Raw genomic sequence first — 25546 nt, 5'->3', positions numbered from 1 at the left:
AATGCACATTGGGGCCAAAAATCCCAGATACAAATACAAGTTGATGGGGTGTGAACTGGCAAAGACTGACCAAGAGAGAGATCTTGGGGTCGAAGAGTATAACAAGCCACTGTTCTGCTGAAGTAGAATATATGACTGTAAAGATTAGACCCTTTTATTTGCCACGGGAATTTAGTGCGGTCATTATATTGGTTGTATATATTCCACCAGATGCAAAAGCTGATTTAGTTTTGAATCGTTTAGGCAATGAAGTTAGTGAATTGCAAACTAAGTATCCAGATGCTGTTTTTATTGTAGCAGGGGATTTTAATCATGTTGATTTGCGAGTTGTCCTTCCTAAATTTTATCAACAAGTGACATGTGCGACTAGGGGTCTGAATACTTTAGATAAAGTTTATATAAATATTGCACAGGGGTATAGAGTTTTGCAGTTACCTCAGTTAGGCATGTCGGATCATTTTTCCTTGGTTTTGGTTCCTGTGTATATTTCTAAGCGGAAGAGGGGGATGGTTGTAACTAGGACAGTGAGATGCTGGCTGTGGGGGCGACTATGCAGCTTCAAGACTGTTTTGAACGTACGAACTGGGACATTTTTGAACATCTAGACCTAGAGTGTTATACAGATACAGTTTTGGGGTATATGGCCCACTGTATTGATACTGTTACGACAAACAAGTGTATTCGTACCTATTCAAATCAAAAGCCATGGATGACTGGCACTGTTAGGTCCCTTTTGCATAGGAGATATAAGGCTTTTCAGTCTGGGGATGCCTCACTTTACAGCGTGGCTAAAGCAAATTTGAAGCGGGGTATTAAACAGGCCAAAGTTGCATATAAGGGCAGGATAGAAGAATGGCTTTCTCAGAATAACTTGAGACAAGCTTGGCAGGGGATTCAGCAGTTAACTAATTTCAAGGCGCTAAAGGCTAGTATGAATGGAAAGCAGGAGCTGGCAGAGGAGTTAAACACTTTCTATGCCCGGTTCGAAGTGGATCAAAAGGAAGCGGAATTACTAGTAACATCTCCGCTGGGGACCAAGCAAGGTGCTCCTTTCGTTGTGAGGGAGCACAATGTTAGATGTATAATGAAAGCAGTAAATTCTAGAAAGGCTGCAGGTCCCGATAATATCCCTGGTTGTGTAGTAAAGGAATGTGCAGGGCAGTTAGCTGGGGTGTGGACTGAGATTTTCAATCGTTCTTTGTCACAATCTATTGTTCCCACTTGTTTGAAGGCTTCTCTTATTGTCCCAATACCAAAGAGGACGCCAGCAAAAGTTTTAAATGACTATAGGCCAGTGACCTTGACTTCTGTGATAATGAAGTGTTTTGAGCAATTAGTTCGAAAATATATTATTTCCTGCCTTCCTGTTACTTTTGACAAACATCAGTTTGCTTACAGGAAAAATAGATCTACTGAGGATGCTGTTAATACTGTCCTTTATACTGCCTTATCACATTTGGATAAAAGGGGGATGTATGTTAGAATGTTGTTTGTGGATTTTAGCTCTGTTTTTAATACAATATCACTCCATGGATTGTTGTTTAAGCTTAAGGATTTGAAGCTGTCGGACTCTATATGTGAGTGGATTTTGAACTTTTTATCAGGCCATTCACAAAGGGTTAAAATGGATGGATATACTTCTTCCGTGAAGATCTTAAATACTGGCACTCCTCAGGGATGTGTCTTGAGTCCACTTCTTTTCACTATTTACACGTCTGATTGTGTTTCTAGTAGTCTGAGTAACAAAATCATTAAGTATGCAGATGATACAACGTTAGTGGGGCTCATCTCTGAGAATGATGAGTCTGTGTATAGGAGGGAAGTTCATCAGCTGTCCCTTTGGAGTAAAGAAAATAATCTTATTTTTAATGTAAATAAGACGAAGGAAATTATAGTGGATTATAGGAAGAGTAGTCTGGACATTCAGCCGTTGTTTATTGGTGGTGTTATGGTAGAACAGGTGACAGAATGGAAGTTTTTGGGAATTACTATGAAACAGGATCTAACATGGGGGGCAAATACTTTAGCTCTAGAGGAAAAAGACCCAGCAACGACTATACTATTTAAGACTCTTAAGATCACAACAACTGTCAGGGAGTCTGCTGGTTGCCTTTTATCGTAGTTCCATTGAGAGCATTTTATCTTATTGCCTCTGTGTGTGGTTTGGGAGCTGCACGGAAGCAGAGAGAAGGGTGCTCCAAAGAGTGATGGTAAGAGCACAGAAGATTTGTGGATGTTCTCTCCCCTCATTGGTGGATCTGTATAATATGGGATGTAAAAGGAAGATACAAATGATCTTAAGGGACCCTTCACATCCGGGCCACTTGCTATTTGAGATCTTACCGTCAGGTAGGCGATATAGAGTGTTGAAGGCTAAGACAAATAGATTCAAGGGCAGCTTCTACGCAAGTGCCATGGTTAGGCTAAATGCAGGGTTATGAATGGTTATTTGTTTTCAGATGCATTTAAATGGTCTATGTATATGTCCTTTTGGGGGGGGGGTGTTGATGTGTTTGTGGAAGAGCACCTCATTTCGTTGCTCTCATTTTCCTTTTTGAGAACAATGACAATAAATTTATCTATCTATCTATCTATCTATCTATCTATCTATCTATCTATCTATCTATCTATCTATCTATCTATCTATCTATCTATCTAGATAACTCACTGAAAATGTCAAGACAGTGTGCGATTGCAATAAAAAAGGCCAACGCCATGCTGGGAATTATTAGGAAGGGAATTGAAAACAAATCAGCTGGTATCATAATGCCCCTGTATAAATCGATGGAATTTGGAATACTGTGTGCAATTCTGGTCACCGCACCTCAAAAAGGATATTATAGCACTGGAAAAAGTGCAGAAAAGGACAACTAGAATGATTAAAGGGTTGGAACACTTTCCCTATGAAGAAAAGTTAAAACACTTGGGACTCTTTAGCCTGGAGAAACATCAACTGCGGGGTGATATGATAGAGGTTTACAAGATAATGCATGGGATGGAGAAAGTAGAGAAAGAAGCACTTTTCTCCCTTTCTCACAATACAAGAACTCATGGGCATTCGATGAAATTGCTGAGCAGACGGGTTAGAACGGATAAAAGAAAGTACTTCTTCACCCAAAGGGTGATTAACATGTGGAATTCACTGCCACAGGAGGTGGTAGCAGCTACAAGCATAGCCAGCTTCAAGAGGGGGTTAGATAAAAATATGGAGCAGAGTTCCATCAGTGGATATTAGCCACAATGTGTATATGTGTGTGTGTATATTTGGCCACTGTGTGACACAGAGTGTTGCACTGGATGGGCCATTGGCCTGATCCAATGTGGCTTCTCTTACGTTCTTATTAAATCCAAAGGTGGGGTGGCCTGTCCACAACCTATAATTAAACAAAGAGTTTGTAACACAGCAGCAAGACCTAATGAAAACTTCAAACTTTATGGTTCCTACAACATTTAGATACTCCACAATAATGACCCAGTATCTTAAAACTTTAGATTTTCCTTCCCGCAGGAGAGCTTTTTACCCTGGCTAGATGTGATGTTATCCCACCAATGATATTAGAAAACAGATACAAGATCTCATATCCTGAAAGGATCTGCCCCTGATCCCTCAGCAAGGGGGAAATGTCAGGACACATCTGTATCAGCTGTCCTTTTTATAAAGAAATTAGAGATAAGACAATCCTTCCTTTTTTCGATGGACTAGTAGTCCTGATGGATAGAGCATGCTTGGAGAAACTATTGATAAATGAAATTCCAGCTATCACTAAGGTAGCAGCTAAGTTTTGTGCCCAAGTGATAGAGTATGCAGCAAACAATAGGTCTGTTTATTAGGCCTTTTTCTCTCTTATTTAGATTCTGTGTTTTTATATTAATATATATTTTTAAATTCTTGAAATAATGACTGGTGTATTTTATTTGTGAAATATAATCCTTCATATTCTTAATAATGTCATACTTTTAGCTGGTATATTATTATGTTTTTATCCTGTTGTTTGTTTGACTATAATAAATAAACTACAACTAATGGGGACCAGGAATGTCAGTTGACCTGGCCTGGACCTGGAATAACAGCCGCCAGAGTAGAATAACGGACCCTGATGCTGGAAATCAGTGCTCTGGGGGCTGTCATTAGAGATCCATAGCAGTTTTTTTGGTCCCAGGGACTGTCATTCTACTCTGGGGGTTGTCCTTCCAGGCCCAGGGCAGATTTTAATGGAACCTGTCCACATTTTAATTGCAACTTTTATGTGCTGTAATTTATTCCAATGAAGCCCTTGCTCCCATTATTTCCAGAGGGACTTCAGGTGGCAGGCCTCTCCTATTGTTCCCAATAGGTATTCTTGTCTAGGTCTTTCACCAATCATGGACTAGCGGGCGGGGGGGAGGGGTGGCACTGTTCATACGGGAGGATTACTCCTTCCGGACGCTCCCGGCCCCAACGATCAATGGTATAGAATGTGCCAGTCTGGCGTGGGATGTGGGGGAGGGGTTGGTGATCTGGCTGGTGTACTGTCCGCCCAACGCACTGGCGAGCACCTTACCATCCCTGATGGAGGCCGTGGCAGGCTGGGCACTGGAATACCCAAGGCTTGTGATCCTGGGTGATTTCAATGTCCATGCTGATGATGCAGCCTCCAGTCAGGCGATGGGCCTAGTGTCTTCCATGGCGACCCTGGGACTCTCACAATTTGTTACAACTCCCACTCTCCAGGCGGGACGCATGTTAGATTTGGTCTTTGTGGCTGGGGTTTTGGTGGACAGTATTACCGCTGAGGCAGTGCCATGGTCGGACCATTTTGCCCTCAAGTCTCGTGTGAATGCGCCGTCCCAACCCTGTATGGGCGGAGAGCCTATTTTGGCTCGCCCGCAGAGTCTGATGGACCCTGAGTGGTTCCAAATGGCTTTGCGGGATCCCTGGCCTCCTGGTGATTCCCTTGATGACCTGGTCAAGGCTTGGCATGGCCAACTATCCAGGGCCATCAATGAAATCGTACCCCGACGTCCTCTGCACCCTCATGTTAAGCTGGCTCTATGGTATACACCAGAGCTATGACAGCTGAAGCAAGGGCTCAGACAGCTAGATAGGCAGTGGTGGCATACTCGTGATGAAGCGACAGGAACATCTTATAGAATGTTTATGAGGTCTTATGAGATGGCAGTCAATGCCACAAAGAAGGATTACTTTGCAGCTAAGATTGCGTCTGCAAATGCATGCCTGGCACAATTATTTAGGGTAATTGGGAATCTCACAATACTGCCTCAAGGCAGACCAAATGTTAGAGAATTAGAGACTGGCTGTGAGGCTTTTGCGAAATTTTTTGCAGATAAAATCATGTTGCTCCGCCATGACCTTCCTGCCACATTGGATACAGTGCAAGAACTCGAGGCTCTGTGCCTGTCTTCTGGTTCAGTTCTGGATCACTTTGACACACTTAGCCTGGGGGAAGTTGATGGAATCCTCTCTACTGAATGCTTAACAACTTGTGATCTGGACCCATGCCCCTCTTGACTAATTAAATCCTGCCGGAGGGAACTTAGATGTCCTATACGGGACATTGTAAATAGATCCCTCTCAGAGGGGCATTTTCCAACACCTCTTAAAGAGGCTATGGTCCATCCTCTCTTGAAAAAGATTACAGCAGATCCGGCCGAATTGGCAAACTATTGACTGGTCTCAAATTTACCATTTTTGGGTAAAATTATTCAGAGGGCAGTGGTGTTACAGTTGCAGGGTTTTCTGGATGATGCTTCCATCTTAGATCCTCACCAGTCCGGCTTCTGTCCGGGTCATGGGATAGAGACAGTGCTGGTCGCTTTGGTAGATGATCTCCAGTGGCATCTGGATCGAGGTGGCGTGGCGGTGCTGATGTTGTTAGATCTGTCGGCTGCATTTGACATGGTCAACCATCAGTTACTGACTCGCCGGCTCGCCGACGCAGGGATCAGGGGGTCGGCCTTACAGTGGCTTTCCTCCTTCCTTGATTGACGGGGACAAAAGGTGGCAATTGGGGGAGAACTGTCCCAGAGGCACTCACTAGACTGTGGGGTGCAGCAAGGGGCAGTCCTCTTTCCGATGTTATTTAACATCTACATGCGCCCCCTTGCCCAGATTGCCTGGAGGTATGGCTTGGGTGTCACCAATATGCAGATGACACCCAGCTCTATCTGCTAATGGACGGCCGGCCTGACTGCGTCCCAAAAATTCTGGACCTAGCATTGCAAGCCGTGGCAGGTTGGCTCAGGCTGAGTAGGTTGAAGCTGAATCCAATGAAGACAGAGGTCCTTTGCTTGGGGCGTGGCACTCTGGGAAGATAAATTCCCCTCCCAGTCTTTGACGGTGTGTCACTGCAAGTGGTGCACAGGGTCAAGAGCTTGGGGGTTCTACTGGAGCCTTCATTGTCAATGGAGGCCCAGATAGCAGCCACTGCCAAATCCGCGTTTTTCCATCTTAGACGGGCGAGGCAGCTGGCCCCCTTCCTAGAGCGTCATGACTTAGCAACAGTGATCCATGCAACGGTCACCTCAAGACTGGATTACTGTAATGCCCTCTACATGGGGATGCCTTTGTGCTGAACCCGGAAGCTGCAGCTGGTGCAGAATGCGGTGGCTAGGCTACTATTAGGGCTCCCCGAAGTGGGAGCACATACAGCCGGGGCTGCGCGAGCTGCACTGACTGCCAGTTGTATACTGGGTTCGTTACAAAGTGCCGGTCATCACCTTTAAAGCCCTATATGGTCGAGGGCCTGCCTACCTTAGGGACCATCTCTCCCCATATGAGCCCTAGAGAGTACTGAGGGGGAAGAACTGGCTGACAATCCCTGGGCCAAAGGAGGCCAAATTGAAGAGCACACGTGAACGGGCCTTTTCGATCATAGCTCCACACTGGTGGAATCAACTTCCAGATGAAGTGCGGGCCCTGCGGAGTCTCGATCAATTCCGTAGGGCCTGTAAGACTACTCTTTTTAAAATGGCCTTTGCCTAAATATAGACCTAAGACAGATCTGCTGTAGACATATCCAGCCACCAAACTTACTGAAGAAAACATCTGAGATGTAGCACCATAAATGTCAATTTTAATTTTATATGATGGTTTTAAATATGATGTTTTATTTAATGAATTTAATAAATTATCTATTTAATTGTACTGATGTTTTACTGTAAATTGAAATATATATGTTGTGAACCGCCCTGAGTGGTAAAGCTACAATACTGCAGTCCTAAACTATGCTCAGAACCTGAGTTCAGTCCCGGTGAAAGCTGGGTTCAGGTAGCCGGCTCAAGATTGACTCAGCCTTGCATCCTTCCGAGGTCGGTAAAATTAGTACCCAGCTTGCTGGGAGGAAAGTGTAGATAACTGGGTAAGGCAATGGCAAACCACCCCGTAAAAAGTCTGCCTTGAAAATGTTGTGATGAGACGTCACCCCAGAGTTGGAAACGACTGGTGCTTGCACAGGGGAGTACCTTTACCTTTTTTCCCCCCCTTCATCGAGATCCCCATCCCATCCCTTCCCATCAGTTTGCCGTTATTTGCCTGATGTTATTTAACATCTATATGCGTTCCTTGCCTAGATTGTCAGGAGGTATGAGCTGGGATGTCACCAATTGCAGACGACACCCAGCTCTATCTATTGGCCAGTCCAACTGTACCCCGGAAAATCTAGACCTGGCTCTTCAAGCCTTAGCACCTTGGCTTAGGCTGAGTTGGTTGAAACTGAATCCAACAAAGACGGAGGTTCTCTACCTGAGCCAGGGTGGTCCAAGGGGGGAGATCCCTCTGCCGGCTCTTGACAGGGTGTCACTAATACCGGCCCCTAAGGTCGAGCTTGGGTGTGCTCTTGGAGTCCTCTCTTACAATGGAAGCCCAGGTAGCAGCCACTACTAGATCCGCCTTTTTTCATCTTCGGCGGGTGTGGCAGTTGGCCCCTTTCCTGGAGCATGATGACTTAGCAATGGTGATCCATGCTACGGTCACCTCAAGAATACATCACTGTAATGCTCTCTACATGGGGCTACCCTTGACGCTGACTTGGAAACTACAGCTAGTGCAGAACGCTGCGGCATGGCTGTCAATGGGGCTCCCTTGATGGGAGCACAATTCGGCCAGTGATGAAAGAGCTGCACTGGCTACCTATTTTGTTCCGAGTCCGTTTCAAGGTGTTGGTATTGACCTTTAAAGCCCTCTATGGTCAGGGTCCTGTCTATCTGTGGGACCGCCTTTCTCCACATGTTCCCCAGAGAGCACTGTGTTCAGGGACAAAAAAATCTTCTATCCATCCCTGGACCAAAAGAGGCTAGGTTGCATTTGACACGAGCTAGGGCCTTCTCGGTGGCAGCACCAGAATTGTGGAATGCTCTCCTGAAGGGCATAAGGGCCCTGAGGGATCTTTCTACTTTCTGCAAGGCCTGTAAGACCAAACTGTTCCAACAGGCCTTTGATATCTAACCGGAAGAGAATTTGCACCCCATATCATTATAGAGTTACTATGTGATCAGCGGTTGTGATGACAACCCTCATCTACGGCTCCGAATCGTGGGTTTTATACCGTCATCACCTGCGACTCCTTGAGCGCTTTCATCAGCGCTGCCTTCGCACCATCCTCAACATCCACTGGAGTGACTTTGTGACCAACACTGAAGTCCTCAAGAGGGCGGAGGTTACCAGCATCGAGGCACTGCTGTTGAAGACGCAGCTGCGCTGGGCAGGGCATATTTCTAGGATGGAAAACCACCGCCTTCCCAAGATTGCCCTGTATGGCGAACTCTCCACCGGCCATCGAAATAGAGGGGCACCAAAGAAGAGGTACAAGGACTCCTTGAAGAAATCCCTTAGCACCTGTCACATCAACCATCACCAGTGGTCTGACCTAACCTCAGATCGCAAAGCATGGAGGCACACCATCCACCAGGCTGTCTCTTCCTTTGAGAACGCACGCATAGCTGGTCTTGAGGACAAAAGGAGATTGAGGAAGAATCGCACTGCTACAGGACCAACCCTAAATCAGACTTTTCCCTGCAGCCACTGTGGCCGGACCTGCCTGTCCCACATTGGTCTTGTCAGCCACCAGCGAGCCTGCAGCAAACGTGGACTATTGCACCCTTCTTAAATCTTCGTTCGCGAAGCCAAGCCGAGAGAGAGAGAGAGACCATCAGAAAAAAAGAACTCACTTGTATTGTAGTGGTACAGCACCACAAAATGGTTTTAAATTGTAATTATGTTTTATTAGTTTTAACTTGTAAATATGAATGTTGTTAGCCACCCTGAGTCTGCTTGCGGAGAGGGCGGGATAGAAATTTAAAGTAATAAATAATAATAAATAAATTATTTCTGAAGGGGGAGTTGGGGAGAGGCTTGAATGGCTTTTTTCAATCAAATGATACCAAAATCGCAGCAAAGTGGATGTTTTCCATGTTTCAAAGAAATTGGCCACCTGAACAAGCTGCCTCAAGTCATAGCATTTGCAAAGAACAAAAGGGCTCTGCCTCCCCACACACAAAGGAGTGAGTGAGGGAGAACAGCAGCTCTCTGCAGCTTGTCTCCAGAGTCTGGGAGAGCTCTGTCCTCCTCCCTGACAAGGACTTGATTTGAGGGAGAAATGCCATTGCTCAGAAAATCAATAGTATCAAGGAAAAAGAAGAGGCATGCATGCTGCTTTGCTGGTAAGCAGCAAACACAAAACAAACTATAGAGTGTTTCAGGCTGGAGAGTTTCTTTATACCAGGGGTAGCCAAACTGCAGCAATTCTTCCTTCCTTCCTTCCTTCCTTCCTTCCTTCCTTCCTTCCTTCCTTCCTTCCTTCCTTCCTTCCTTCCTTCCTTCCTTCCTTCCTTCCTTCCTTCCTTCCTTCCTTCCTTCCTTCCCTCCCTCAAACATTTGTTGTTTATTCTTTGTGGCTGTTATGTTAAGCAAGTCTGGCCACCCCTGCTTTATATCAATAGCCCTGGATTTGAAGTACTGTTCCAGGAAATCGTTGTTACTGATCCAAATCAGCTATTTCTGTGTATATTTTTGGCTAGGTGATTTCATTATATGCACCTTTACAGCCTTTACTACAGAGCATTGTTCTGGTAGAAGAAAACTCCAGCAACTTAACAGAAGGGAGTTGCTGGATACAAGCCATTATATCTCCAAGACTTTCCTGCCAGTTTCTGGCTTCACTCATCAATCATTCCATCATCATAGCACTCCTTCTGAAGAGTGTTTGAAGGCTACAGCTAGTGCAGAACACTGCAGCTAGACTGCTAATTGGGGCCGGCTATTGGGAGCATGTGACCCCAGTATTACAGCAGTTATACTGATTAGATGATGTGCTCCAAAACCCCATTCAAGATATTTAAGGCCCTACATGGCTTGGGACAGCAGTATCTGAAGGATTGTATTTTCCTATACGGAGAGGGCCTCCTGACTAGGGATGGACATGAACTAGTCCATGGACCTAATTTCCTCATGAACCTGGGGCTGGTTTATGGTCTATTTGTCCAGTCAGTGCATTTGCTGCTTTGACTCACCATCCATGGACTAATTTTTTTTTAGACAGTTGGTTTGGTCTGTTGGAATGAGCTCAGGAGACATTTAAATGCATCTTAACCTCACTGTTGTTGCACCCTGAGCCCATTTCTGTGTCCCGGGAAGGTCCATAGAAATTTGTTCACAGACCTCAGTTTCTACTTTCCGGGGTGGGTGGATGGGTGGTGTTCAATGGTTAGGTCATGCCTCTGCTTGCTGAGGTAGGGCTATGCACATTTTTATGGAGCTCCTATTGGAGAGACCTAGGCTGACCCTTCAGTTTTGATAGCCCTACTGCTCAAGTAGGAGGCTAGAGCCCTGCCCCAAGCAAAAAATCTATAGTAAACAAATGTAAAGTCAAAAGATGTTGGAAATTTCTCTAATTGATTCCTAGATTTCAAGAAGAAAACTGTAAGGAGTACAAAACAAAACAAAAAAAGGGAGAGAACTATGAAGCAAGGGAGAAACCTCCACCACTCAAGGCTCTGAGAGGTGTTGAGGCAGCTGAAAGAAACCAACAGATGGCAACAAAGTGGCTGCACAAGGAGAGCAACCCCCCATATCAGAAGCGGGGGGAATACCACTCAAGGAAACTTCAGTGAAAGAGGAGAGTGAATGGTCAGGGAGGAAATGGAAGTGCACATTAGTTCATCCAGGCCACTCCAGGCATTTGCAACACCTTCTGTGATGGACTGCACCTTTTGAGAGACTTGGAAGTGCTGGGCATACAACAAAAGCAATATGTGAAAGGGTCAATGCTTCACAAAAACACAGAGCCTTGAGTAACAGGCTGCTTCTAGTAATTCTCTAAAGGCAGTCCTGACTACACTAGCCCAGGGATCTCTGTGCACTTCGGATTTCCTTCACTTTTTAGAAGAATTTCCTTCACTTTCTAGAATAATTATTGCTATTCCTTGGCCTGGATAGAAGTCTCCTTTACTTCCCAAACTTTGTTCCCTCATAGTCATTTCCCCCCCATTTCCTGTCTGTGTGAGACGATTCTCAATTAAGACTGAAACTTTCAGAGACATTCTCAAGCAAAACCAAACCTCAAAGAAACCCCCCCCCCCACCTAACCAGTTAAGAGTTAACATTCAGTTAAAATTAAAATGTTTGATATTTTGTATTGTTTTTGAAACTCTTGATTAAAATTAAAATTAAAAACAAAACTAAACTAAGACTGAAACCACTGATTTCAGTCCGGGCAGAAATCAGAAAGTCTATCCAGGACAAGGAATAGCAATGATTCTTCTAGAAAGTGAAAGGAATTCTTCTAAAAAGTGAAGGATATCTGAAGGGTACAGAGATCCCTGGTCTGGTGTAGTCAGGACTGCCTTTAGAGAATTAAAGAGTCAGTTAAGAGCCCCATGGCGCAGAGTGTTAAAGCTTCAGTACTGCAGTCCTATGCTCTGCTCACGACCTGAGTTCAATCCTCGGCGGAAGCTGGGTTTTCAGGTAGCCAGCTCAAGGTTGACTCAGCCTTCCATACTTCCGAGGTCGGTAAAATGAGTACCCAGCTTGCTGGGGGGAAAGTGTAGATGACTGGGGAAGGCAATGGCAAACCACCCTGTAAAAAGTCTGCTGTGAAAACGTGAAAGCAACGTCGCCCCAGAGTCAGAAATGACTGGTGCTTGCACAGGTGACCTTTCCTTTCCTAAAATCTCTAGAAAAGAACTAGTGTTTCAAAAAAAGGCATTTGGACACTAGAAAGAGTGTACCAGCCTTCTGAAAACCAAAAGAGTTAATAATTACACTAAGAAAATTAACTGAGATGTTTTGGGGATAAAACACTGGAGGAAAAGCCCCTTAATATAAAGACCTAAGCAACTATGAATATACACTAAGGAACCTGAGATTTAAAATCAGTATTTGGTGCCTATGCAAGTTGTACTTCAGTAATTACAACCCATGATCTCTGTGCCGACAGAAATATTTATTATTGAATTTCAGAACATCTGGTCTGCCGTTTAAATAAACCAGGCCCCCGATTCTTCCATGGAGGGCAGTATTAAAACTAGAAGGCCCTAGGAATGGGAAAAGAGATGGAAGACCAGATGGAGTCGTCACAGCACATCCTACAAGTACTGGCCTTTCTAGATCTCAGGGTAGTTTAACATCTTATCCTTGCTCATAAGGATCCCAGAGAGTTCCTTTTCCAGTTTAGCATCAATGGCACTTTGTACAATATAGGACTCTGCTTTGCGGACCTTCCTTGGTCCCATGAGGTTGAACAAGGTCATGGTGGCCTTGGTGATGTGACTGACATATGAGGGGGTCCATGTGTACCCTGCTTTTGACAACATTCTTATAAGGGCACAGGAGGTGGCGATGGCCACAAATTCATAGAAAAGACTATGAATAGTAGACAAGTACACTGGCTCCTCAGGGATACTGTCGAGCATGCTATTTCTAAATGTTGGTTTTATTTGTACCTAGTAAACAGGCCAGATTTACAGCAGAGTATCACCTTTGTCTTTTCTCCTTTCTTCTTCTCCCCCCTTTTTCCTTTACCCCCCTTGGATGCATAATAAATTCATCTGGACCCAGGATGTTTAGTGTAACCTTGTATTAGCGGTGTAGAATGCCTCTACCCCAGATTCACACAGCCATGCCTTATCAGCTCGCAGAGAATGTGTGAGAAATGGAGATGTTGTCATTAGCTAACATTCCTTAGCCATAAAAGAGATACTAGAAAGTAGCCTTTGAACCCTCAACTCAATTTGCATCTTTATGTTATTCTTTTGAAGTTACCTGTAATCCTGCCTTTTGAAGTTTATTGCGAAATATCGATGCTTGACAGATACCCTGAAGTACCAGATAGAGCCCTCAGAGGACATCGTGCAGCTAGGGGCCAGAATATGCACACTATGCTCTGCAGTATGCACAAAATGAGCTGTGGTATGCTCCTAGCAGAAAAGCAACAAAATAAATTTTTAAAAATAGAAGAATAAATTCATGATTAAGACCAGAGGTTGAAAACTTCAGGAGCAACAGCCCCAGAAATGCAAGCACCTAGCAACCAATGTTTCCTCTAAGCTGCAGAGTCTTGTGAACAAAAATTCTACTTTGTGAGCTACTGGCATTAAAGTTGTGAGCTACTGCATAAATTAGTGTGTTCTGGGGTCATCCTTCCTGATCCAAGACAAAAATCTGTGAGCTGGAGGCTAAAAATCTGTGAGCTAGCTCACGCTAACTCAGCTTAGAGGGAACACTGCTAGCAACAGCACAAGGCTGCCTGATTTCAACCAAAGATCTGGTTCCATGGGTGCAGTTCCACCACACTGCTTAGCAGTGGAGTCCCCTCACCTTGCAAAGGGCATACCAAGGTACCAACCAGCTGGAGCCTTGAGCTTCAGTCTAATCTAGCCAGTTCAGTGTAGTGGAGAAGTGCAATGGACTCTAATTGGGAGAACCAGATTGATCCCCCACTCCTCCACATACAGTCAGCTGGGTCTCAGAGCTGTTCTCTCAAGAGCAGTTCTCTCAGAGCTCTCCCAGCCCCCACCCATCTCACGAGGGGTCTGTTATAAGGAGAGGGAGGAAAGGAAATTGTAAGCCACTGAGACTCAAAGTGAAGGGCAGGATATAAATCCAACTCTTAGCTTACAATGGCAGCTGCAGGACAAGCAGATGCCAGCCCACACCAACAACATGCCTACAATGTACCATGTACATTGTCCTACCACTGTTTCCAAGCAAACTACCCAAATAGGGAGGTTGCTACTGAGACACCACAGTCCCAAATTGGAGGGAGTAGATGCTTGGCTTCTACCATGGCCCATGGGCCTGACTTATTCCTTCCCCTCCATTCTCGTCATCAGCAGGATACTCAACAGGATCAGGAGGCGAAGAGTCAGAAATATTTGTAAACTCAGCCTGGCCAAATGGTATCACTTTGCTCTGGTTAGATGTCACCTTATTGTATTGTGTTCAGTTTTGGGTGCTCCAATTTAAGAAGGATATAGACAGGCTGGAACATATCCAAAGAAGGGCAACAAAGATGGCAAGGGGTCTGGAGACCCAAGTCCTACAAGGAAAGGCTGAAGGAGCTGGTATGTTTAGCCTGAAGAGATGACTGAGAGGTGATATGATAACCATCTTCAAGTACTTGAAGGGGTGTCATATAGATGATGGTGTTGAGTTGTTTTCTGTTGTCCCATATGGTCGGACCAGAACCAACAGGTTGAAATTAAATAAAAAGAGTTTCCAACTAAATATTAGGAAGAATTCCTGACAGAGCAGTCCCTCAGCAGTTCCTTGGGAGATGGTGGTCTCTCCTTCTTTGAACGTTTTTTAAACAGAGGCTAGATGGCTGTTTGACAGCAGTTCTAATTCTGTGAACTTAGGCAGATCATGAGAAGGAGGGCAGGAAGAGTTGTGCCAGTACTTAGTTCTCGTGGCCCTTTTTTACACACTCAGGGAATTGCTGTTCGCCACTTTGGGGTCAGGAAACAATTTTTCTCCAGGCCAGTTTGGCCAGGGATCCTGGAGAGTTGTTTTTGCCATCTCCTGGGTGTGGAGCAGAAGTCATTGGGGGTGTGTGGGGGGCATTTGTGAATTTCCTGCATTGTGCAGGGGGTGGACTAGATGTTCCTGGAGGTCCTTTCCAACTTTATAGTTATCAGAAAGGCCACCTTTCATGATAAGAACTTGAGTCTTGTTTACTTCAGAGGCTTGAATGCTCGTCACCTGAGATTATAGAACCTCTCTAGTATCATCTATCCAGTTTTTTTTAAAAAAGAGACGTAAAATTTCTGGAAATTTTGAAACCATGGGGGGAGGGGGAGCTTTTTTTTGCTTCTTAAAAATGCAAGAAAAATTTTTCCCGTCTTTTACTGATTTCAAATGCTACTGTATTATCAAATAAATGCCTAGGATATTGTCCAACCACTGTTGTGGTATCACAACAGTACAAATTGTATTACAACAATATATTGACATTGCAAGCAGCATGCACTTTTAGGGTCATAACATCAGAGTACTCTCTTTGTTCCTTTTTTTGTTCCGTTTCTTTGTTTCACTTCTTTTTCTTCTGTGATTTCTTCCATTTTTAATAGTAGAAGAGTATCTATTGCAGCAAAATGCCACAGATATTATCAGAATGCAAATTGTAATTACATTTGAAATCTGTTTAATATACTTCTGTACTGCTTTGATAAGAATCACAGTTTCTGTCTCCTGTATCCTTCTTGCCTCACTCTCGCAATAGAATACATTGTTCTGTTTATTTTTCTCTGCAGTGATCTAGAAAATAAGCATAAGATGTGTGTATAACCTACATAATAATTCAGTTTCCTGACAGGTTTGCTGATAGATTCCCCCCCCCCCCCTGTAAACCCAGGCAGAAAAATGTTTCTTTAAACTAGGAAAATGCACTTAACATATGCTATCTAGCCACAGTAACATAGTTATTAGAAATAAGCTTAACATTCATGCACCTTTCAGCTGAGCCAGAATGTAAAAGAATTATTTAACCATCAGAATATGAAATACGTAATTACCATCTGATAAGATCTAACATCTTGCTACTTTGTTAGAATTTATAACATCTCAGACCAATGTTGTGTGGGGAAATGAATCTTTGTTTGGTTCATGAGGTTTATGCAGTATTCAGGTTTCCTATGTTAATTTTACTGCATGTGTTTAATATTTAATACTAGTAGTAGATGAGAACGAAGTTTTGGAGCATAATCTATTTCAGACTGCTGATGAGTACTACATACAGAATAGTGGTTGCTAGGGGGTTGGGAAGAATTCATGTCATATTCTTAATATAACTGCATTATATAGAAAACAATCTCCAGTTTGACAAAGCTGTTCAGAAAGTATAAAAGAAAATGTTAGCAAAAAAAAAATTCTTTGTCTGTGAATGTGCTAGTCTCTCCCTTGAACATATTTGAAATCAGGTCATGAATTAAATGGATTCTGTGAAATCCTTTTGAACAACTTTTTACATCTTACAAAATACATGCATTTGGGCTCGTAAGCCCTGTAGGAAACCTCTGCTTTGCTAATCTGTAAGAGTAGACAGGTTAAAGCAGCCTCCAGCAGGAAGCACCTTGAAAGAACATATAAGGAAAATCACAAAATTAAAACAAAAACAACAAAAGGGGACTTGCTGCTAGTGTGGGATTTTTATAGATATTGATAGACCTGAAGAGTCCAGTTCTTCCTGTGGAGCAAACCTAGACAAAAATAGGGTCTTAGTGAATGAGTAGCACAAATTAAGCATCAGAATAAATAAAAATAAATCTGGATAATGAAGATGTTTGCTCAATTTGTTATTTTACTATTCTGTCATTGAATCTTACATTTGTACCATTTTGCATTCTAAACCACTTTCTACCAGATAATTTTACTATACTGTCATTGGATCTTAAATTTGTACCATTTTGCATTCTGAGCCACTGACTACCAGCTATGTGTGGCTTTGCTCACTGTGCCGGATTCCTCGTCTGATGAAGTGTGCTTAGAGAGCACATGAAAGCATATGTTCTGAATAAAACTAAGTTGGTCTTAAAGGTGCACTTGGCTCCTATTTTGCTCCATAACCAATCGTTTGATTAAAAGAGTGAGCAAAGTAAATAAAAACTGTAGGTTTTTTTTTAAATTACCACTTGATGCTTATCTAAATCCAAATATTAGCAGTTTTAATGATAGCTAATTTGTTTGGATTGGCAGCATTCATACACATGTTTTTGCAGAGCCTGGTAGGCCAGTTGTCACTATATGTCACTCTGTAGCCAATTGTTTAAAGACACAACAGTTAGCTACTGCAGCTAATGTGCAGCTGGAAACCACTCCAGCAGCTGCACAGAAGTCAAATGGTGGTAAGGCGAAGAGGTCTGAGGCTTGGTTCACATCTGATTGGAACTGTCAAAAGCAGTCACCCTCCAAGCATGTTCAGTGTGAAGTTCTCAGAAGCTCTAGGAAAAACTTCTTAGTGGTTGCAGCTGTGGAGTCCCCAGTGGCATGTGTATTTTGGCCCATAAATCTGACCACTTAAGTGCCACTTAAAGTGCTTCTCAACTTCTCTACTACTTGTTGGTGGCTTTTGTGAAAGACAGAAAGTTAGTTTCAAATGTGCATGTGCACGTGCACACATAGGAAACAGAAAGACAGCTTTTTAAACCTGCTTGTATCAGTTTTCTGAACTGATTAAATCATACAGAAAGGATGATTTGTAATCTGATTTCAATCCTCCTGTATTTATAATTCACGTGATGTCTGCAATTGTCTGTCAGAACAGGGAGACTAGAATCGTCTTCTGGAGCAAATCGATACAGCTGTGCTTGCTCTTATCACTATGTTATCACTTGAAAATCAGTGTAAAGTCAAATTAGAACATGAAGTGAGAATTGGAGTAAAAAGAGATATAGCATTTTGTTTAACAGTTGATGACTGAGGTTACAGGAATTTAGTGAGTTTGCTGCAACGAGGAGGAAAGTGTATATGGATGCATTACTATGAAAGGTGCAATAAGAGTTCAGTGTCAAGCAATTATACAGGGTTTCCAGCAGGAACAGCATGTTTTTGTTTAATCACCACCTATACCAAGTGTGTGCAGCTATTAACAGCCAATTGGAAATATAAGGACTAGCATTAAATGTATGAAATATTTTTGTTCTATAGTGGAGCAGTTACTGATGTGCATGGAATCACCTTCTTGTTCCTCTTGTATGTTTTATATAGGGATTTCTCATTATTTACCTGCTGTCATACTGCTGTTTGCGCAGAGCTGGATATTTTTGAAAAGATTTTTACAACCTTAGATTGTAATTTAAATGCAAAACCAATGAATCATAGAGTTGGAAGGCCATATAGGTTATCTAGTCCAACTCCCTGCTCAATGCAGGATCAGCCTAAAGCATCCCTGGAAATTGTTCATCCAGCTGCTGCTTGAACACTTCCAGTGAGGGGAAGATTACCACCTCCCTAGGCAGCCGCTTCCACTGCTGAACTACTCTTATTGTAAAAAAATCTGTCTTATCCAGTTGGTATCTTTCTGTCTGTAATTTAAATCCATTATTGTGAGTCCTATCCTCTGCTGCCAACAGGAGTAGCTCCCTGCCCTCCTATAACCGACAGCCTTTCAGTATAGTGATTTTATTACAGTTCGTAACCAGCACAAAACAGTCCATGTCAGGGACAAGGTAACAAAATACAACCATGAGACAGCCTTTCAAATATGTAGAGAGAAATCACTCCCCCCCCTCGACCTCTTCTCCAGAATGAACATTCCCAAGTCCCTCAGCTTTACCTGGTAGGGCTTGGTCTCCAGGACCCTGATCATCTTTGTTGCTGTCTTCTGCACCTGTTCCATTCTGTCCACATCCTTTTTGAAATGAGGCCTCCAGAACTGTACCCAGTATTCCAGGTGTGGCCTGACCAATGCAATTTACGGCAGGGCTATGGCATCTTGTGATTTGGATATTATGCTTCTGTTGATACATTCCAAGACTGCATTAGCCTTTTTTTGCCATTATATCACACTGACTGCTCATATTTGGCTTACAGTCCACCTGTACTCCAGGATGTTGTTCACACACACAGCTACCCAGAAGTGTGTCCCCCTTCCAATATGCATGCTTCTCATTTTTGTTATCCAGATGTAGAACTTTTCACTTACCCTTGTTGAATTGCATCTTGTTCAGATCCTCCACTTTCCCAGTATATCCAGATCTCATTGAATTCTGTATCTTCTGGTGCACTTGCTATTCCTCCCAATTGGATGTCATCTGCAAATTTAACGAGTAGTTCCTCCACCATATAAAAATATTGGAAAATACTGAGCCAGAACTGAGCCTTGTGGCACCCTGCTGGCCATTGCCTGCCAATCAGGCAAAATGCCACTGTCAACTACTCTTTGGGTGTGATTCTCAAACCAGTTTCCTATTAACCTAACTATCCTAAAGTCCAGTCCATAGTCTTTCAATTTATCCTTCAGAACATCATGGGGAACCCTGTCAAAAGTTTTACTGAAATCCAGGTAAATATTATTGATGATGTTCCCATGATCCAGTAAGCTTGTCCTTCAATCAAAAAAGAAGACAAGGTTGGTCTTGCAGGATATATTGGACACATAGCTGTTCTGACTCCCCTGGATCACCAAGTTGTCCTTCAGATACTCACAGATTGACTCCTTTAAAATCTGTTCCAGTAAATTAATGAAGCTTCATTATTATTAAATATTGATTAATGAGAACAGAATATTTGTATGCAAAATAGAATAATATTGTTCATTTATGGATCACATATATGATAAACTCATAGGGAATATACCTTGTTCATATAAACAATATTCGCCTAAGCTGTCAACTCAGTTTTCTAATCTTTCTAGAATTATACTATATGAATGCACAGCCACAGACTGCATATACTATAGTACAGAAAGGCAACCCAAAAGGACTTGCAGGGTGAGCCCTTTTTCTCCTGTAGTTCTTCCCTCTTTCCCTTCCCTACCAGACCCTGTAGCCTGTCTCCTTTTCCTTCTTCCTTCTCTTCTTCCCATCCAGCCAATCTACCTTTATCTGTTTTACATCTTCAACCTTCTGTCTCTCCCCCAGCAGCCTTCCTCTTAGGAAGATTATGGCCCAGCTGCATGGTAGTTGTCAGTGGCAGAGTGGGCCCAGTTGTATAATGGCTACCAGCATTTGGCTGAATGAGTCCCTGCTGGTCACTGCCATATCTATCTCCAGCAAGTCTCTTCTAAGGGACACCACAGTGGAAGGGGACAGGACCCTTTAAAGCACTGTTTTGATCAGGTCCACCCCTATGCTCCATGGCTTGGTTTGGAATGCTTAGCACTATTGTTGTAGCAACCTCCAAAACGGACACTGAGAGCCCAGTGGGCATTCTTTTATTAAAGCTACAGGATTTGTTTCTATTATTACTTAATAACACATTTGAGGCCCTTAATAAGAAGCTATGCTATTTTGCACAAGGGAGTGAAGCCTCAGAATTTTTCAAGCCATGTCTTCAGCCATTCCCTCTAACTTCAAAGCCAAAGAAATCACCAACCTTACGGGAAGGTGACATTTCAAAGGGAAAAAATGTTGGCTATATTCTTTGTTTCCAAACAAATCAGCTGGCATTGTCTATTGCCCCATACCATCTAAATCGTGGAACAAAGCATGAATAGAAGATAAGCTACTTTTCTTTTCTTTTTTTCTTGTTAATTTTTGTTTATATTCATAACAAAGGTTACATTACAAAGATGAAAAATACAAAATGATATCAAAGGAGGTAATACAAAATGTGTTAACTTGCAGCCTCCTAACCAATCTTACACAATACAAGGTTTAGTAGTGAACACAGGGGATGTACATTCAAGTAAAATATAAATAGCTTCGGTACTATGTCACATTGTAGAGCTGCCAAAAAATAGAAGCAGTCTGGTCCCACAGAGATTACTGGGGAGTCTCTCAAAGGTTATAAAGTCTATAAGATGAGTTTATGTTTGTCAAAGCCAACTCAGAGTGAAAGATGCCTCTTTTATTAGACCAGCGGCCACAATTTAGATGGATCCAGGTGGGTAGTTGTCTCAAGTCGTGTTGGTCTCAAGCAGCAGAACAAAGTTTGAGCCCAGTGGAACCTTTATGACCAACAAAATTTTATTCAAGGTGTGAGCTTGAATAAAACTTTGTTAGTCTTAAAAGTGCCAGTGGACTCAAAATCTATTCTAAATAAGAGTGATGGGAATAAGAATAGTAGCTTATCTTCTATTCATGCTACTTGTGATAAGTAATAAATATTCTAAGTAGGTATAATAAAATAAGAAAGGTAGCTTATCTTCTAATCATTTCATAGACATCAATATGTCACTAACAGCAGTTTCTTTACCATCCATTAAAGTTTAAAATTAAATCAAGGGGGAGAGGGAAGTGATGAGGGAAAAGGAAGGGGGAGAGAAAAAAAGGGTAAGGACAGAAAAGATAAAAATTTAAAAAGAGGTTTATATTAAATAATATTGGAAAAAAATGTACTGTAGAGGGCAGGAAATGGCAAACCACCTCTGAATGTCTCTTGCCTTGAAAACCCCACAGATTTGCTGTAAGTCAGCTGTGACTTGACAGTATTTTCCAGCACCACATACCACCCAGCATGGGTGTTTGTGTGACCAACTAAAGACCCGTAGGCAGACTCTGATTCACTAGATTTAGGAGAGCCAGTTTGGTGTAGTGGTTAAGTGTGCGGACTCTTATCTGGGAGAACCGGGTTTGATTCCCCACTCCTCCACTTGCACCTGCTGGAATGGCCTTGGGTCCGCCATAGCTCTGGCAGGGGTTGTCCTTGAAAGGGCAGCTGCTGTGAGAGCCCTCTCCAGCCCCACCCTCCTCACAGGGTGTCTGTTGTGGGGGAGGAAGGTAAAGGAGATTGTGAGCCGCTCTGAGACTCTTCGGAGTGGAGGGCGGGATATAAATCCAATATCTTCTTCTTCTTCTTCTAGATTTAGCCTGATGGGCAGGATAAAAGCCAACCAACAAGGTCAGAAGCACCATTTAGATAGCAATGTACACTCTGGAATATGTTCTCATTTCTTACAATTCACAATGTGACCTGATTCAGAGGTGGGTTGCCATTTAAAGAAAGTTGCCTTGAACCAGTGGCGTAGGGAGGGGGGGCGGGTCACCCCAGGTCTGGGGGGTCTGGGGGGCCCCCGGCGGGGGAGCTAGCAGGATCCATCAGGCACACCGTCTCCTGCGGCTAGCGGCAGAGAATGGGGAAGCTTTACCTGTTGCATGAGGGAGGAAAGGAAAACGGAAACCCTTTTTGGATGGTATAACTCCCCCCATCCCTGCTTTCCAGCAGACGCACAGGAAAGATTTCCGATCCATTTAGGCTGTGCGCACACACAGCAATGCTAGCGCGCGCGTTGCGCACTCGGCAGCCGTTGCCCTTCTCTGGCCTTCCTTCCACCCGGAAACGGCTCGAGCGTTCCCTGGGGTGCGTGGGACGGCGGCCGCAGCAGCCTCGCCCGGAGTTTGCGGGTTCTCCTTCCCTCTCCCCCCTCCCGTTTCCTCCCGGTGGATTAACTCTGTCCTCCCCGGGCTGTGGCGGCGGCGCGGGCATGGCGGACACGGCGCAGAATGGGCCCATGCAGGGAGGCGCCGGAGGAGGAGCCGTGGTGAGTGCGGGAAGGCGCTGCAGGGGCCAGTCGCCGCTCTGGGAGTGACTTTTGGCACCTTTTCTGGGCCTGTCTACACGGGGCGGCTTGAAACCGGTTTCAGACCACTTGCGGCTGAGGCCGTGGGAATGGGCGCCCTGCAGAAGGATGCCCGAGAGAGGTCCCCCCCCCCGGAAGCTGCCCCCACCTTCGGGTTCTTTCAGAGGGAGAGGCAGAGCAGGAGATCTGCCTCAAAAGAGATTTCAAGAGATCTTTTTTCCAACGAGTTTTGGGTAGGCGATACTGTTGCTCTCTCATTTTCAGTTCATGCTGACAACAGCCCTGTGACGTAGGTTAGGCAGCGAGTGCACAGCTGGCCTGAAAGTGCCTGGTGGGCTTATGTGGCAGAGGGGAGATTCGAACTTGGGTCTCTCAGATCTGACAGTCCTCACGCCAGTATGCTAGCAGCTTTCCCCAGGGAGCTCAGGGAGGAAGATGTCAGCCTCCCACTTTAAAAACAACCCTGCTGGAGTGGATCCTCAGCCCATCCAGTCCAGCATGCTGCTTCTTCCAGAGTCCAGCCATTTGCTCTAGAGCAGGGGTGCCCAAACTTGTTTAATATAAGAGCCTCATTGAATACATGTCAGATGTTTGAGAGCCGCAAGACATAAACATCACGTTTGAGAGCCACAAGAAGGAAGGAAGGCAAGAAGGCAAATGGGGGGGACTGATGAGAGGCGGAAAGAAAGCAACTTTAACTGTATTTTCCAAGCTGCTGGCTGGCTTGGTTTAAACACAAAATGCCTTTTCCAAGCCAGCTGACAGGGCAGCAGGGGGTTTGAGAGCCACACAATATGTGTGAACGAGCCACACGTGGCTCCCAAGCCACAGTTTGCCCACTCCTGCTCTAGAGGGTTGACAGAAAGGGCATAGAGGCATAGAGATGCTGCCTCCTAGCCATGGTATTCAGAGGTATACTCTCTGTGTATTTGGAGGCTGTCTTCAGACACCTTTCCTAGTAGCCACTGTGGTGGACTTCTCCTCTATCAGTCTGTCTGATCTACTTTTAAAGCATACTGTGTATGGTTGTGGCCATTGCTATGTTCTCTGCCAGTGACTTGTATAATGTTATTACTCATTGACTTTTGTCCTGAATCTACAGTCCATCAATTTCATTGGGTGCCCCTGAGTCCTAGTAATATGGGAGAAAGACTCTAAATTGGTTCTGTTGCTTCAGACCAACATGGCTACTCACCTGGATTTATATTTATGGGAGAAAGAGAAAAACTTTTCCCTGCCTGTCCCCCCCCCCATTCCCCTGCTTAACTGTATAAACCTCTATCATGCTGAAAAGGCTCAGACTCCTCATCCTTTTCTCATTAAAAAGGTGTTTTCCTCCTCAGTGTCCTCTCAGTGACCTTGTGTTACTGGACCAAGGTCACCCAGCAAGCTGGGGACCTCCTTATAGCTTTGCTTGTTGAAAACCACATCAGCATGCCTGTTTTTGTTTTCCTTGTTTTTCTTGTAAGCTTGCTTAATATAGAAGTCCCACAAGTTCAAGGCACAAGGAGAACAGCTGGTCCAGCAGGCTGCTTGTGGCATTTCTCCCTGTCACATGGTGTGGTGGGGTAATCAGGTTATCAATCACATGACCTAGATCGCACCGCAGTGCCATCTTGGGGGGGGGGTGCCGTCCCCAAAGTGACACCACTTCCTGTTTCCCCCCCCCTACAAGTGGTGGCCATTTTGGGGAAGTTACATCACTCCCTGTTTCCAGCAGGGCTCCCTCGCAAGTGGTGGCCATCCTGCGGAAGTGACATCACCGGAAGTGACATCATATCCTGTTTCTGGCGGCGTGCACACACATAGGGGGGCCCACATAAATCTTGGGCCCCAGGCCCCCAAAGCCCTAGCTACTCCCCTGCCTTGAACAATGGAAATAAAAGATATTATGTTCCCTCTGTTGTTAATAAACAATAATTCCTCCTGATAGCATGCCCACAGCATCTTTCCATTCATGACAAATGAGCACCACATGCATTCATTACAAACAGAAACTGCAGTCACATATGCTTTTCCACAAACTCTTTGTTTAGGTTGCACGTGTGTATAAAGTGCCTTCAAGTCACTGCTGACATGCAAAGGACTTTCAAGGCAAGTGAGAATTAGAGGTGGTTTGCCATTGCTTAGCTTCAAAGATCTGATGAGACTGGGCTGTACCATGCCATCTTCCCTCCTATTAGGTTGCATATAGAGGCATGCAAAATCTCAGTTTTTTTCTCGTGACTTGTGAGTCGGGCTGTCCCTTCACCTTGCTGAGAAAGTTTACACAGGCTGAGAAGGAAATTAGCCACCATGGGCAGTGTTGCGTTGCACATTAGCTTGGAGTAATGTCTACATTCTTCAATAGAACAAACCCTTTAATGCAAGCAACTCCTTCCTAAGAGCAAGCATATTAACAGTTTGAGTGTGCATGTGTTTGCTGGCATTTTAGATGTGTATTTCTTGTCATAAGGTTTTGGGAAAGGTGAATGGATTGGAAGCTAATGATGTTGTACTGGTGCAGTTTTCACCTCGAACCTTCAATAACTGATTTGTATTTCAGGACATGGTGGTATTGTTGAGCACATTTCTAATCACTTAATATGTTCTGTCTTTAGGCAATGTACAGATGTTCTCTGCTGTGCCATCTTTGTAGTGGTCATCCTGGGTTACATTGCTTTGGGAATTGTGGGTAAGTAAATATTGATATAGTTGAGTCTTAATTCATTGGTGTGTAATCATTTACTTGTTTAGTTAAATGGACTTCAATTAAGGATAATTACATTCATTAACATCTTTCTTTTGTGGGGAGGGTAGAGTTAAAATGATGTCTGTATTGATAAAAGAAAATCAAAGCTGAAACAATGCAGGCAGAATTGTCATGATTCAATAAT

At 43.9% G+C, this 25546-nt stretch overlaps 1 protein-coding gene across 3 annotated transcripts in view; it reads left to right on the top strand.

The window, feature by feature from the left end:
• Positions 1-25546, top strand: part of SLC44A5 (solute carrier family 44 member 5) — a 333196-nt gene that overhangs the window by 194551 nt on the left and 113099 nt on the right. For all 3 annotated transcript variants that reach the window (XM_060232035.1, XM_060232034.1, XM_060232033.1), the window contains exon 3: positions 25271-25344. In XM_060232035.1, coding sequence (XP_060088018.1) covers positions 25271-25344 — 74 coding nt within the window. The remainder of the gene's footprint in view (positions 1-25270; positions 25345-25546) is intronic.

This window comes from Heteronotia binoei, chromosome 2 (genome assembly GCF_032191835.1).
Source record: "Heteronotia binoei isolate CCM8104 ecotype False Entrance Well chromosome 2, APGP_CSIRO_Hbin_v1, whole genome shotgun sequence".
NCBI lineage: Eukaryota > Metazoa > Chordata > Lepidosauria > Squamata > Gekkonidae > Heteronotia > Heteronotia binoei.
This window is presented reverse-complemented; position numbering and strand designations above follow the sequence as displayed.